General features: G+C 53.6%; 6 protein-coding genes across 6 annotated transcripts; 4 read left to right on the top strand and 2 right to left on the bottom strand.

The window, feature by feature from the left end:
- Nucleotides 1-76: 76 nt before the first annotated feature.
- C8A04DRAFT_29101 (ubiquitin-related domain-containing protein) lies at nt 77-472 on the bottom strand (the record flags this gene model as incomplete). The annotated part of the gene is made up of 2 exons (XM_062780881.1): nt 77-136; nt 230-472. The coding sequence occupies 2 exons, from the start codon at nt 470-472 to the stop codon at nt 77-79; spliced, it is 303 nt and encodes a 100-aa protein (XP_062636654.1).
- A 1,505-nt stretch (nt 473-1,977) lies between these two features.
- On the top strand, nt 1,978-2,421 carry C8A04DRAFT_37644 (Cx9C motif-containing protein 4, mitochondrial; the record flags this gene model as incomplete). Its single annotated transcript, XM_062783958.1, has 3 exons — nt 1,978-1,980; nt 2,040-2,061; nt 2,249-2,421. The coding sequence occupies 3 exons, from the start codon at nt 1,978-1,980 to the stop codon at nt 2,419-2,421; spliced, it is 198 nt and encodes a 65-aa protein (XP_062636653.1).
- A 638-nt stretch (nt 2,422-3,059) lies between these two features.
- On the top strand, nt 3,060-6,304 carry C8A04DRAFT_37643 (nuclear pore protein 84/107; the record flags this gene model as incomplete). The annotated part of the gene is made up of 8 exons (XM_062783957.1): nt 3,060-3,074; nt 3,138-3,192; nt 3,259-5,124; nt 5,155-5,325; nt 5,404-5,689; nt 5,753-5,862; nt 5,924-6,218; nt 6,274-6,304. 8 exons carry the CDS (start codon nt 3,060-3,062, stop codon nt 6,302-6,304), a joined length of 2,829 nt encoding a protein of 942 aa, XP_062636652.1.
- A 776-nt stretch (nt 6,305-7,080) lies between these two features.
- Nucleotides 7,081-8,597, top strand: C8A04DRAFT_37642 (uncharacterized protein; the record flags this gene model as incomplete). The annotated part of the gene is made up of 2 exons (XM_062783956.1): nt 7,081-7,396; nt 7,486-8,597. The coding sequence occupies 2 exons, from the start codon at nt 7,081-7,083 to the stop codon at nt 8,595-8,597; spliced, it is 1,428 nt and encodes a 475-aa protein (XP_062636651.1).
- A 210-nt stretch (nt 8,598-8,807) lies between these two features.
- On the bottom strand, nt 8,808-10,847 carry C8A04DRAFT_37641 (peptidyl-prolyl cis-trans isomerase cyp15; the record flags this gene model as incomplete). Its single annotated transcript, XM_062783955.1, has 3 exons — nt 8,808-8,945; nt 9,020-10,683; nt 10,769-10,847. 3 exons carry the CDS (start codon nt 10,845-10,847, stop codon nt 8,808-8,810), a joined length of 1,881 nt encoding a protein of 626 aa, XP_062636650.1.
- A 926-nt stretch (nt 10,848-11,773) lies between these two features.
- On the top strand, nt 11,774-13,072 carry C8A04DRAFT_29097 (uncharacterized protein; the record flags this gene model as incomplete). Its single annotated transcript, XM_062780880.1, has 4 exons — nt 11,774-11,779; nt 11,844-11,901; nt 11,958-12,860; nt 12,912-13,072. 4 exons carry the CDS (start codon nt 11,774-11,776, stop codon nt 13,070-13,072), a joined length of 1,128 nt encoding a protein of 375 aa, XP_062636649.1.
- Nucleotides 13,073-13,141: the final 69 nt, after the last annotated feature.

Here is a 13,141-nt window from a genome sequence, read left to right as displayed (position 1 = left end):
AAGTGAACCGACCGCCGCTCTGTGTATCTTCATGACCGTTTTGCTTGTTGGCCGGCCTACCGCGCCATGCCGCCTTCTAGTAACCGCCGACTTGCTCTTGGTGGACTTCTAAGGTATCGCCATCCTGCATTTCCAGCTGTTTGTCCAAAACACAATCAGCAAAACGATTTTATTCCCCCTTGAATCACGGCGGAGACCGCAAGTGTAGGCGAAGAGAGCGGAGGCTTACCGTGTCTGGTGTGTCTGTCGGCTGAACGCGCTGGCCCTCAAACAAAAACCGTACCGACGCTGGCGACTTGCCCTGCCGCTCGCAAAAGGCAGTCATGAGCTTGTCGAGTTTAGTGCTGCGCTTGATCTTGAAAAACACCTCGTTGTTGTTGTCTGTGACCTTGATGTTCAGGTGCTCGCTAGGCGGTTGAGGTGCCTCAGCCCCAGACGCCACCGGAGAACCGTTCTCGGCGTTGCTCGCCATCGTAATTATCGAGAAAGTTGGCTTTTACGGAGAACTCAAGAGTTTCTAGGGGGCGGTCAACCAAAGTCAGTGGGTTATCGCGCTGGGTAGGCGTGCGGGAAAAATTGTGTCCGAGGATGGCAGATGGGACGGGGACGATGGAACTGGAAGAGGCGGAAATGAGATGGAAGCAACGGAAGCTGGTCAAGCCCGAGGCAGGGCGCTTGGGAATTAGTGAATCATTTATCGTTGAGAAAGGCTCACCAAAACAAACAGTCTTTAGCGGTTTCTTACGCAACCTCCTTTGTTGCGCAGTGAAAAAAAGCAGGGGTTCTGCAAGAAGGGGACTTGCCGAACTTGTCCTCGACCCGTGGGTGGCTTCTGGTTGTTCGTTGCCCAAAGAGGGATGCAGGTGGTGGGATGCTGGAAGCGCGCAGGGCTGGTGGGGGCGGGGTTGGATCATTGGAGCCCGTTCGGCGAGTGGGGCAGGCAACAAAGCCCCGAGCTGCAACCGTTCATTCTTTGCAGCCTGTGAGCCTTCGTTTTGCCCTTTGCCAGGTAGGAAAGTACACTGCCTGACATTAATCATTGCATAGGTAATTGTGATTAGGTTGGAAGCAAGCAGGGCGAAAGACATATTTTGTATCAAACGCGAGCTTTTAACCCCGGAAGTCCGGGTTGTTTCTTGGCACACATCTATCGTTTGATGTCAGGTGAGGTGTAGGAGCGGGCAGTGCGAGGGCATTCACATATCAACCTCCCGATCCATATCACTCGGCCTACCTACCTAGGAGGTCGTAGCTAGGTTCGCTGTGGCCGAAAGAAGCGGCAGACCGACACAGATAGCTTGAGTCCAATCTGTCAACATTTGATCAAATCTTAACGAATTTCGACAGGCTGAGACGTCTAATAGCTATATAATCATAGAGTTGTTGTTTAAACTTTGTTTCAAACTACCGATGGTTTGATTTATTCTTTCTTGTCTTCTTTCCCTTTTGTAGAAAAGTAGTATGTACATCTAGGGACTCAGGTTTTCTGCCGCTTTTTTGGGCCACATGCGAGGTAGGCACTGCGGTACCTTGGTACCAATTGCAGATTTGACACCATTTCTTTGGGAATACTCACCACTTCCTCTTCTTTATCTATTCCTACTTGCATTCTCATCCCTGATCAAAGCATTTTCTAATCACCTACATTCGGCTATAACCTCCTCCACAGCGTCCATGAGATGGCGGGATTAGATGCCTTCTAGAGTTTCGAGATGATCAGCAACACATTTCGGCTAAACCAACAACAGCATCCCGTTCGAACCCCACGAGAAGGGTACACCGGGGCCCCCTGACATCATCGCCCCAGCAGGTCCCTGGCACCACGACTTGCCACGCCGTTTACTGGATCTCAACTCGTGTTGGAGAGCAAGGCCACAAGAGTCCAAAAGAACTTGCCCAAAACTGCCCTAAACCCTCAATTCAATCACCGGGATTTCTAGCCTCTATCGCATTGAAAGGTTGCAAGTGGTTGCTAGGATGGTAAGTGCCATGATGTTGTGATTTGTTTCTCTTTTGGATGCAAAGTTGATTCTTCTTAGGGGCTTGATCAAGATCTTCAGAGTAATCCGCCATGCCACCCACGAGCGGTTCGTCGACGCACAACTGTAACTCACAACTTTAACTCGGAACAGGTCACTAACAAACCATGTTTGAACTTTGTAGTGCGCAATACAAGGTAATGATTGCTTGGATTGCCTCTTGCTTCCCTGTGTTGCATGAACCTTTACTGACCGGACTCGCCGTCAAGACTGCTTGACTAAAAACGGGTATAACGAGGCAAAATGCACCAAGCTTGTCGAAGCTCTTTACCAGTGCTGCAGCGCGTTTTATGAGAAAAACGGTGACGGCGCAACAACAGTCAGCTGCCCGAAGCCGGACCTGCTACGACTGAAGATGGAGCAGCGGAGCAAAGGTGTCTAGGTGGCAGAGGATGGAAGGGGGAATGCATGTATCACTCGTCCAAATATGTCCACCTGAACGATAGGTGTCAGGTAACTGGAAAGGAGGGTGCGGGATTCCTCTAGGCTATCATTGAGCGCGCGAGAGACCGCATGGGCCTGAACAAACAATGAAGGGCTTGTTCCGAGACTCTAATATGAACGCCATGGACATTGATGAAGAAGAGAAGAAAAATCAAAATTTTGGGTTCACGCGACGACTTTTCTTCCTTTCAAGCAGTGGGGCAACTCTGGCCCCACAGCAGGGAAGAATAATGTGGCCCGTGCTTGCAGGCGGGCGCTCCTGGGCCGAGGGCCACCTGCCCGAGTTGGCCATGGATGCTTTGCCAGCCGCCAACGCCTAGTCCTTTTTTTGGGAGCCGCAACAACGCGACCGCGTTGCTTCGTCCCTCAAGTTGCCAGCCCGCAGCGACCCTAGTTTTCTGGTGGTCGGACTCGCAATACCGGCGGTGCCGAACCGTGCGATAAAGAGGATTAGCCGATATCGAACCAATCTGTCTTTTTTCACCAATTCTCAAGCTCAACCAGCGGAACAGCGGCACTCTTTTGCCTATCAGTTAGATCCAGCCTCCCAAGCCGCCGCCTGGTCTCAGTAGTGATATGGCACCTGCATATGTTAGTAGCTCCATGATTCTGCGCATTGTTCTTGTCTGGCGCTTTTCTAACCCAACCTTCTAGGACTACCCGAGCTCAGAGGGGAGCTCTCGTGCCAGCTCCAGTGGCCCTCTACCAGGTCGGTTAATGGCGACGAGCCAACCGCGAGAGACTCCGACACCAATAGCTGACACACGATCTGTAGTGCCGGCGAAAGACGAAATAATGGACCTCGAGGCGACGTATCAAAAAAGTGTGATTCAGCAAAATGGCATTCGGGCCGGGGAAGAAGTCGACTACTTCGCCGCCCAGCTTGATAGGTTCAATGTTGACACAACGGAGTCGCCCGCCGAACAACGGTCTCAAATATTCCAGCTCGTCGATTCTTACTATGCATACACTCAGAAATGGGCCGACCGACTGCGAGAGCGCCGACCACGGGACCGATCTGCGCAGGGAGCTGGCTGGCAAAGAGCGGGCTCTATCGAGATGGAAATTGATGAAACCGATAATGGGGGAGGTGCCTTTTCCGACGAAGAAGCTCGCTGCGTGGAAGAGGAGGCCCAAACCTGGGATCTTCTTCGGCGCCTCCTTCCTCTCCGATACGGCGACCAAGCCGCAGCACAGCCGCGGCCACCCAAAAGGGCTTCGATTTCATGCACCCGCAAAGATTGGTGGGACGAATTTCTGGTAGCTGACTCCGCCGCACGGGAGAGGAAGGTTGTTTTGGAATGGCTCCAGAGCAGCGCAAGCCAAGGCCCCCCAATCGACGAGGTTGTGAGCGAGCTCCAGCAGAATGCCGAGCGAGGCGACATATTAGCACATGGGTGGCTTCATACTCGTCACAAGATCAAACTACAAAAGAGCGTCAACGGGTATCAAGGAGTACTGGAACCCAGCGATGCCGCGGCCGCCCAATCGCACCTCAGTTCTAACACGCTGGTAACTCAACTGGACCCAGATGCCGTCACCCGCCAAGCCCGCAAACTGGAACCCCAGGATGGATTCTTTGAGCGCGCAATTTGGCTCGGTTGCTTTGAGATGCTTCGCAGAGGTTGCTCAATGAACGAGATTAGGGAGTGGTGTGCCGAGCGAACCGAGTTATGGAGGGCAGCGTCCATCGCCCCCCTGCCGCTTTCCAATCCCGATGATGAGGAGCAGCCGGAGTTCGAACCGAGCTCGTTGATCTTATGGAGACGCATGTGTCATGCTGCTGCCAAAGAAGGAGGCACAGGGGACTACGACAAGGCGGTGTACGGCCTACTCGCGGGCGACATTAGCAGTGTGGAAGCTGTGTGCAAGTCTTGGGATGATTTCCTGTTTGCGAACTACAATGCTCTCCTCAGGACACAGTTCGATATGTACCTCACCAAGCAAGGCGGCGATGTTGCAAACACGGCTGCGGAGCAGTTTCCTTCTTTCAACGCCGTCCTATACCACGGCGACCCGACAACCGCCGCTAAAAGACTTGTGGAGTCTTTTGAGAAGAATCACAAACTCAAGGAAGAAGCGGCGCGCATGACGAAAGCGCTCCAGGGAGCTATCATTTCAAACGACTTAGACACCCATCTATACCACCAAGGCGCTGTTCTGGGCAGGCATGCAAACGACGGCAAAGACCCGTCTAAACTTATCCTTCCGGATCCTGCGTACAGAGGGAAGTTGATTGAGGCCAAGTTTTTCAACCTGGAAAACCATGGCGGTCTCCGGATCCTATCCCACGTCCTCATTATCATCTCCATTCTCGATCGCCTCGCTGGCTCCAGGCCAGAAAGGAACTCGTTGGGGGGCCGGCAGCAGGCCCAAGAAAACATCATCACCTCATACCTCAGCTTCCTGCGCCTTGCTGGCCTGGAAGAAATGATTCCGTTGTACTGCTCCAAACTACATGGACACCGCCTCTATGATGCTATGAGCAGAAACCTAAACCACATCGTTGACATGGACGCCCGGTCTCATCAGCTTACGATAATGACGAAGCTCGGGATCGATGTCGCGAAGTTTGTGAAGCGCCAGCCGCTGATTTACCTTGAAGATGTCAAAGACACAAAGGCACGTTGTGACGCCAGGGGTGGGTTTCAAATTCTTGACAATAAGCCAGTAACCGTCAAGTATGGCCGTCCCGTGAAGCTCGACTTCTTTGGCGACGACGCCGAGTTTGTCGACCATGAAGACGAACTGATCATTCGCGCCATGGAGTGGCTCTTGTTGGCCGAAGGTCAATTCGTGGAGACTTGCACCTACGCCATCCGGGTATACAAGTACCTGCTCAGTACGTTTCGGCTCTTATCTGCCTCCTTGTCACTACTCCTTCTCCCTTCGTTTCAGCAGGTATACTAACTCTTCATAGAGCGGACACGGCTGCGCGCAGCACGCGCCCTCAGCGAGCGGGTATCCGGGCGCGCGATTGTCAGAAGGAAGACCCCCATTCCTGTGAGAGACGCCGCCGAGGATCCGGGCCCTGGCTGGTTTGACGAGTTCACCTCTAGTGATTTCCCAGACGACTTTCTCGAGGCCTGTCGGTTGAGCAAAGGCAAACTCATCACCCTCGTGAAGAATGTGTGGGAGCTGGAGTGCCTTGTCAAAGCGCTGGACTCTATTGAGTCTCTGTCGTCGTTAGCTGGGATTAGCAGAGAGTACAACCCCCACCACCCCCAGCCCCGCCACCATGTTTCGGATACTGACGACGGATGTGACAGAGAGAACAGCGGGTCTCGAGAGATGTGGCAACATACGAACCGGGAGGTTCGGTCCGCCAAGTCGAGCATGAAGCCGGTATTGAAGGGCTGGTTGTTAACATCAAACGAAGGTAAGATGAGAACTTGATTTCTGTCTCGGCATTCTTCGGTTGCCTAATCATATGGTCTTAGTCGACGAAGATTTCCAGTTACTCCGCGAAGCCTACATCCCGGAAACGGTGTTGGCGTATATCAGCTGCCTCCACTTTGCCGGCACATCTCTTTCTCGCGACAATCTCATGGACTGCATGGACCTCGCTGCCACGATTGCCGAGAAGGATTCCGACGTGGCCCGGGAGTTCCTGAAGTGTGGGCGGATGAAGGAGCTAGTCGAGGCGTTTGCGTCGTGCAGCAAGGCGTTGGCGATCTGGTCGTCCGACAAGAAAGGGCCGCAGACAAGCTCCAAGAAGACGAGAGAGTCGGGATGGTAAGCACATTCAGTTTCGGTCATCGAAATTACGGAATTAACATTGGTTTGACAGGTCGCGAGAGCTGTGGTCTATTAAGCCCTGAAAGCCTATGGGTATGGGACGAGCCCCCGCAAAGCTTCGGGGGAGCAGCTTCGAATGGGCGCGTGCATTTCTAGGGCGGAATGGGTCGGCGTTTTCGAGCGATGTTTGGCACTGACAGATGCCGCGAAACAGAGAAACGGATATGTGGGTGGATGGTTAATGCATATTTCCCCTCGGTATTCTAGGCGCTTTGGGGGACAATGTTGCGTGAACGGTGGCTTTGGTTGAGACATGGGGGACTCGCCTCTGGTCCCAACCACCATTTGTTTGTGTCGCGTGCTTATGTAGACCTCTTTCGTGGCTTAACTTGTCCGCGATGTCTCTTTCAGAATGAATTTGTCTAGCCCCATCTTGAAGTCGTGCGCCGGGCCCCCACATGGCGTCCGACCGAGGTACATTTTGAGATCCTCAAGCAGCGTGCCTTCAATGCGGGGAAATGTAGGCACAGTGGAGGGGATCCAGAAAAATTAATGGGGAATTTCCGAGTCGTCCTTTGGCGTCTAATTAGTGTAAGTGAGACATTTGCGTATGACCCCAGCTAGTGATTTGGGGCTAAGGCTAAGAGGGGCGAGGAAGATCAAAAGGAAAGCATCATTGGCTTGTTACTTCGGCCTCTCTTTGCCTTCATTTCCTGAGTCCTCTGCGCTCCTTTGTCCCTATAATTTTTATCCTTGCCATCGCCAGTGTGTTTTCATCTGACATTAACTGTCAGATGGTAAACACCAAGTGCCGAAAGTCCACAAACCAGCACACACACTCTCGGCCAGGTTGTTGGCCATGTCGGAACCACGCGACAAAAGCGATGGCGAGACTGAGAAGAGACCACCGTATGGTCAATACCAGCTTGATCTCTACGCTCAGGCGATGATCAGCGGGAAAAAGCCCATCATCACAACAGACCCCAACAAGCTCGAACAGGCGGCGAAGGATGTCATGACCCCCGAAGCCTTCAACTACGTGTTTGGTGGTGCCGGTGAGCAAGCCACAATGCACGCGAATCGCCTCGCCTTTCGACAATGGAAGCTGATCCCGCGCATGCTGCGTCCAACCATGCCGCGGGATCTCAGTGTCAAGTTATTCGGAAAATCATATGGTAAGCGGTGTTCCATGATCATACTCATCGCCCCGCCGTCTATTCGAAGACTACAGCTACGGTACCTAACAACGGTGCCCTTACTTAAGAAACGCCCATTTTAATGGCCCCTGTCGGCGTCCAGGGCGCCTACCACGCGGATGGGGAAAATGGGGTTGCTACAGCCTGCGCGTCTCTCGGTGTGCCCTTCATCTACAGCACGGCCGCAACTGTACCACTGGAAGAGGTGGCCGCCGCAGCCGACCTTTCCGTGGGCATTTCCCCTCCCTCATCGTCTTCTAGGCCCCCAACACCTTCCGGGGAAACGCCCGGCCCTGCGACAGGAACGGCGTCGGCCCCAGCACCGACGTCAGTCCCCATACCCAAAGCCCCACGCTGGTTTCAGCTCTATTGGCCACTGGATGACGGGATTACCGCCTCCTTGCTCTCGCGTGCCCGCGTCGCCGGCTGCGACGTGCTGGTCGTGACGCTCGACACGTTCACCATGTCGTGGCGCCCGCTGGACCTCGACAACGGGTACCTGCCGTTTGCACTAGGCGAGGGCAACGCGTTGGGGTTCAGCGACCCAGTATTTCGGCGCAGGTTTGCGGCGCACCTAGCGAGCGAAGGGCAAGGCGACGGTGAAAACGGGAACGAAGAACCGGACCAAGACACAGCTGTTGAGGATAACGTAATCGCCGCTAGTCGTTTCTGGCTCGGCGAGGTTTTCTCGGGCTACGCACACCGCTGGGAAGATCTCGCTACGCTGCGGCGGTTTTGGGGCCAGGACCGGCCGATTGTGCTGAAGGGAGTGTTGAGCGTGCAGGACGCCGAGATGGCGGTCCGGGCCGGCATGGATGGGATCATCGTGAGCAACCACGGCGGGCGGCAGCTGGACGGCGCCGTGCCGAGCTTGGAGATGTTGCCGGAGATCGTGGATGCGGTGGGGGACCGGTTGACAGTCATGTTCGATTCGGGGATTAGGACGGGAGCCGATGTGCTGAAGGCACTCGCCCTCGGAGCAAAGGCGGTGCTAGTTGGGCGCCCAGTCATTTATGGTTTAGGCGCTGCGGGTACGGAGGGTGCGCGGCATGTCCTCGCAGGGCTCCTAGCAGATGTGGACCAATCTATGGGGTTGGCTGGAGTACAAAACGTGTCCGAGTTGAACCGGAGTATCCTCAGGAAAATCAACTATGGCGGCGATGTCAAGTCGTCACTTTGATAGATGTTTGAGGGGAGGTTTTGGTATTATGTTTCGTACATTTGCTGGCGAAATGCGCGCTTTCTTGAAGTACTCAAATAGATTTGTGGCATAATCCCGTGCTCAAGTCGTGTCTCCCGGGCCGTTTCTCCCTATGACACAAGTCAGATGAGGTATCCCGACAACCTACATCTGGACCCGACCACCTTGTCTCCAGGCGGTCTCGTGACTTCAGGCAATATCAATGTTGAGAATCTTGATATCCTCTGCCGGCTTCTCTTTGTACGTTTTGACGCTCTCAATCCGGTGAATAACATCCAAGCCCTGGACCGCGCGGCCAAAAATGGTGTGTTTGTTGTCAAGCCAAGGCTGGAAATGAATCCTGGTTAGGAATTGATCATGGAGTGAAAAAATAAGGGCGGGGGAAGGGGGGCAAAACATACCGTTTTCTCGGTCGTGATGAAGAACTGACTACCATTGGTATTGGGCCCGGCATTAGCCATGCTGACGGTGTATGGTTTATCGTGCTTCAAGCTGCTGAACTCGTCTTCAAACTCCCTGCCCCAGATACTCTCGCCACCTGTGCCATCTCCGAGCGGGTCTCCTCCTTGGATCATGAACTTCCGAATAACCCGATGGAAGATGGTGTTGTTGTAATACCCCCGTCTCGAGTGCGTGACAAAGTTCTCAACAGCCTTGGGCGCGGCGTCGGGAAACAGGCGAATGTGGATGTCACCATAATTGGTATGTACGATGGCAGCCGTCCCAGTCTCTGTCTTTTTCTTCTCCTCGGCTTTCTTCTGCCCCAGGACGGTCGGTTTTTCATTTTGGACGTCTCTTGTCGACTTTGATATCTCTTCCTCGTTGGTGAACATGTAAAATCGGACCTTGCCCGCGCCTGTTGCGACCAGTATTGGGTCTCTGGTCTCCGATTCTTGCAGCAAGGGATTACTTGAAGCCGCCATGGCAACGGTTGTGACGCCTTTCTTCTGGGGTTGTCCCTGATATAGCGCCAACGCCAGAGGGCGGAATCCTTCTTCCCGACCGTAGACTTTGACGACCCGGTTGGTATACGTGTTGATAACCTTAACGCCGAGGTACGACCCATACATGATGAAATGGCCCGATTCGTCAAAGATGACGTTGAACTTGTTGCGAAACTCCGGCGACTCAAGTTCGCGTTCCTGGGCAAGGCGGCGACCAAACTCCACGGCGTCGAGCTTCTGCAAGGCGGTCCCGGCCTGCTGCATTTCCTCCATAACCTCGAGGGATTCCTCGTACGTCCGTTGGAGTTGGGCCGAGGCGAAATCAAAGACGCGAATTTTCCGGTCGGGGAACGATATGGTCGCGAATCGGCTCCCGTCGGCCGAGAGAGTGAGTGATACTGGTACCGACTTCGATTTCTTGAACTCGAACAAACTGGTGGAACTCTTGAACTTGAAGACGGTTTCCGGTTTTCCGTATGTGCCCCCCGGCTGCCAGTATTCCACCATGCCGCCCTCATCCATCGATATCACGCAGTCGTGGTGTCCGTTATATGCCATGAGGGAGACCGGGCTCCGGTGCAAGCCGGCAATAGTGTGAATTGGTTCCTGATCCTCCCCCCTTCCGTCATAGATGCGGATACTCGGCTTGGGCTCGTTGACAGAGACAGCTAAAAGAGGTAAGGACGAGCCTTTCTTGTGGACCCAGCAGACACAGCGCGGCGTCGAGTCAAGTTGGAGAACGGCAAGAAGGTCAAACGTAACCACGTCAAACAGCTTCACAGTGTTGTCAACACCAGCCGTCGCAAAGCTCCGCCCATCCTGACTACACGACACAGAGCGAACTTCGCCTTGGTGTGCTTTGAACTCCTTGACAAATTCGAACCCTTCGGCAATCTTCTTCCAGAACTTGACGGCACCATCAACGGATGTTGTAATTAAAAATTCGGTGAGCGGTGTCATGGTAAGGAACGCGAGCTGCTCCTTGTGCATGAGTGACCTCGAGTACCGCGCGGATTTAGGGAGGGCCGAGATGTACAGCTTTTCGTAGGGGAGAACGCGCCGCTTTTTCTTCGGAGCTGCGGAAGGCAACTGTGGCCCCATATCATCGTCCGACGAGCTGCCTTCATTGTGTTTGTCAGTGAAAGCAAATAATGGCATCGGTGAAGGGAAAACAGATGGATGGGGTTCGTCGCGAAAAGGACATACCGTCGCCATCGTCGCCAGCGAAGTCAGCGTGGCTTCGCTTGTTTGACTTGGTGTCGTCGTCGTTGCTGCTGTCGGCCATCCTTGTGGCCTATTCTTTTCAAAAATAGCCCTTTACGAAGCATTACCCAGATCTGACACAGGGCTCGCAGGTCTCGAAGTCGTCGCGGCTCCGCCGGCCGGGTTCATCGCGTGCATCCAAATCGGGCGAGCTTTTATTTAAAAGTGGAGCTAATCGCCAAGCCGCCAACTTGCAGGGGTCCCCAACACCACTCGGTCTTCTCACTGGAGACGAGAGCACCTCGGCACGTGCCAGGTACAAATATGTAGAATTAGACCTCGTGAAGATGACGCTAGGCCAGCAGTAAGTTTCTATAAATCCATCTGGGTCGTTCGGATCTCATACCCTTGCTTTTAATCCGTGAAACACCTACCTGCAGCTGTTGTCCTATGAAGTTCTATAATCGCTGTGGAGGCGGCCTGCACAGGATGTTCGCTACCTAAGGTACCTATGCCTAAGCACCTGCTCCTCAACAAGCTTTTACTCATGCACGATAGTTACACGTGTAAGACCGCGGTCTTAATTTTTAATCCTATTTCCGAAATCGGCACAGCCCCAAGACAAAATATATTTTCCGCCGCGTTCTCTTCAGGTCAGGCTATTCTGAGCGGGAACCCCAAACCTTCGCATTCTGCTCTGCACGTGTATTTCCTTCCCAATTGGCCAATAGGATGTGCAGAAATGTAAAATCCCAGGTCGTTTTAGGAGTTGCTTTCGAGAGGTGGACATGGAAGACATGCTTGGTGGCAAGGGCGTTTTCTAGCAGCACCCCACATTGAGTCATCCCCTCACCAACAAGCGTCCCTCAAAACTTTAGAAGAGCTTCCCAAACCCTGTTCCGCCATCCGTAAAAATCGACTGAGTTCTGTGTTATTTTTCTGAGAGATCCGTTAGATTTACATCAATTGACTCCATAACCGTCTTGAGCAACCCTCGGAACGGCAGTCATGTCTGTAAGTTCAAGGTTTTCCCTCTCAATAGAGCTCCAGCTAGGTGTCTGACTACGCGGGCACACAGTCCTTCTATATCGAGAACAAAAGTGTTGGCAACAAGGCGGAAAGTGAGGATTGGAGGAGTATGTAAATCTCCGTGGCCCTGACAAGTTGACGGACACCACACTAACGGAGTTAGTTCGTGGCTATAATCCCCTGACGCCACCTGGTTTGCTACAGCATGAGATTGCCCAAACCCCTGAGTCAAAAAAGACCGTCCTCGAGAGTCGTGAGGAGGTCGTTTCCGTCGTAAACGGGACCGACGGGAAGCAGAGGCTGTTAGTCGTCATCGGCCCCTGCTCTATCCACGACCCAAAAGCTGCGCTCGAGTATTGCGACATGCTATTGAAGGAGAAGGAAAAGCACAAGGACGAGCTTCTGATCGTCATGCGCTCCTATTTGGAGAAGCCTCGCACGACGGTGGGATGGAAAGGTTTGATCAATGACCCTGAGATCGACAACAGCTTTCAAATCAACAAGGGTTTGCGGTTGAGCAGGCAACTGTTTGTTGACCTCACCTCCCGCGGTATGCCTATTGCCAGCGAGATGTTGGATACTATTAGCCCTCAGTTCTTAGCCGATCTGCTCAGTGTTGGTGCCGTCGGCGCCAGGACAACTGAGAGCCAACTTCATCGCGAACTGGCTAGTGGTTTGAGCTTCCCGGTTGGCTTCAAGAACGGCACCGATGGGACCCTCAACGTCGCCGTCGATGCGATCGGGGCGGTACGACATCCGCACCATTTCCTGTCGGTCACAAAGCCGGGCGTCGTCGCCATTGTTGGAACGGTCGGGAATGAGGACTGTTTTGTCATTCTACGTGGCGGGACTCGCGGCACGAACTACGATGCTCAGAGCATTGCAGACGCCAAAGCTACCCTACAAAAGTCAGGTGTTCGGCAATGCCTCATGGTGGATTGCAGCCACGGCAACTCGCTGAAGAATCACAAGAACCAACCCAAGGTGGCCGCCGTGTTAGCGGAACAGATCCAAAATGGTGAGGAAGCGATCATGGGCGTTATGATCGAGAGCAACATTAACGAGGGTAAGAGTCCACTGCCGTAAAGCCTCAAGTTCATGCTGATATCCGGGACAGGCAACCAGAAAGTTCCTAAGGAGGGGAAGGACGGCCTGAAATATGGTGTGAGCATTACCGACGCCTGCATCGGGTGGAACGACACAGTGCAGGTGCTCGACCTCCTCGCCAACGCTGTCAAGACACGTAGAGAGGTTCTGGGTCAGAGAGGCAGTGTTTGATCGAGGAGGTGTTTACGGAGCAGGACAGATGAGGTGAATAGGCGAACAGGCGAGGTGGGTGTCGCGGGC

This window comes from Dichotomopilus funicola (assembly GCF_033296635.1).
Source record: "Dichotomopilus funicola strain CBS 141.50 unplaced genomic scaffold C8A04scaffold_35, whole genome shotgun sequence".
Lineage (NCBI taxonomy): Eukaryota > Fungi > Ascomycota > Sordariomycetes > Sordariales > Chaetomiaceae > Dichotomopilus > Dichotomopilus funicola.
Note: the sequence above shows the minus strand (reverse complement) of the source record. Positions and strands in the feature narration are given on the sequence as shown.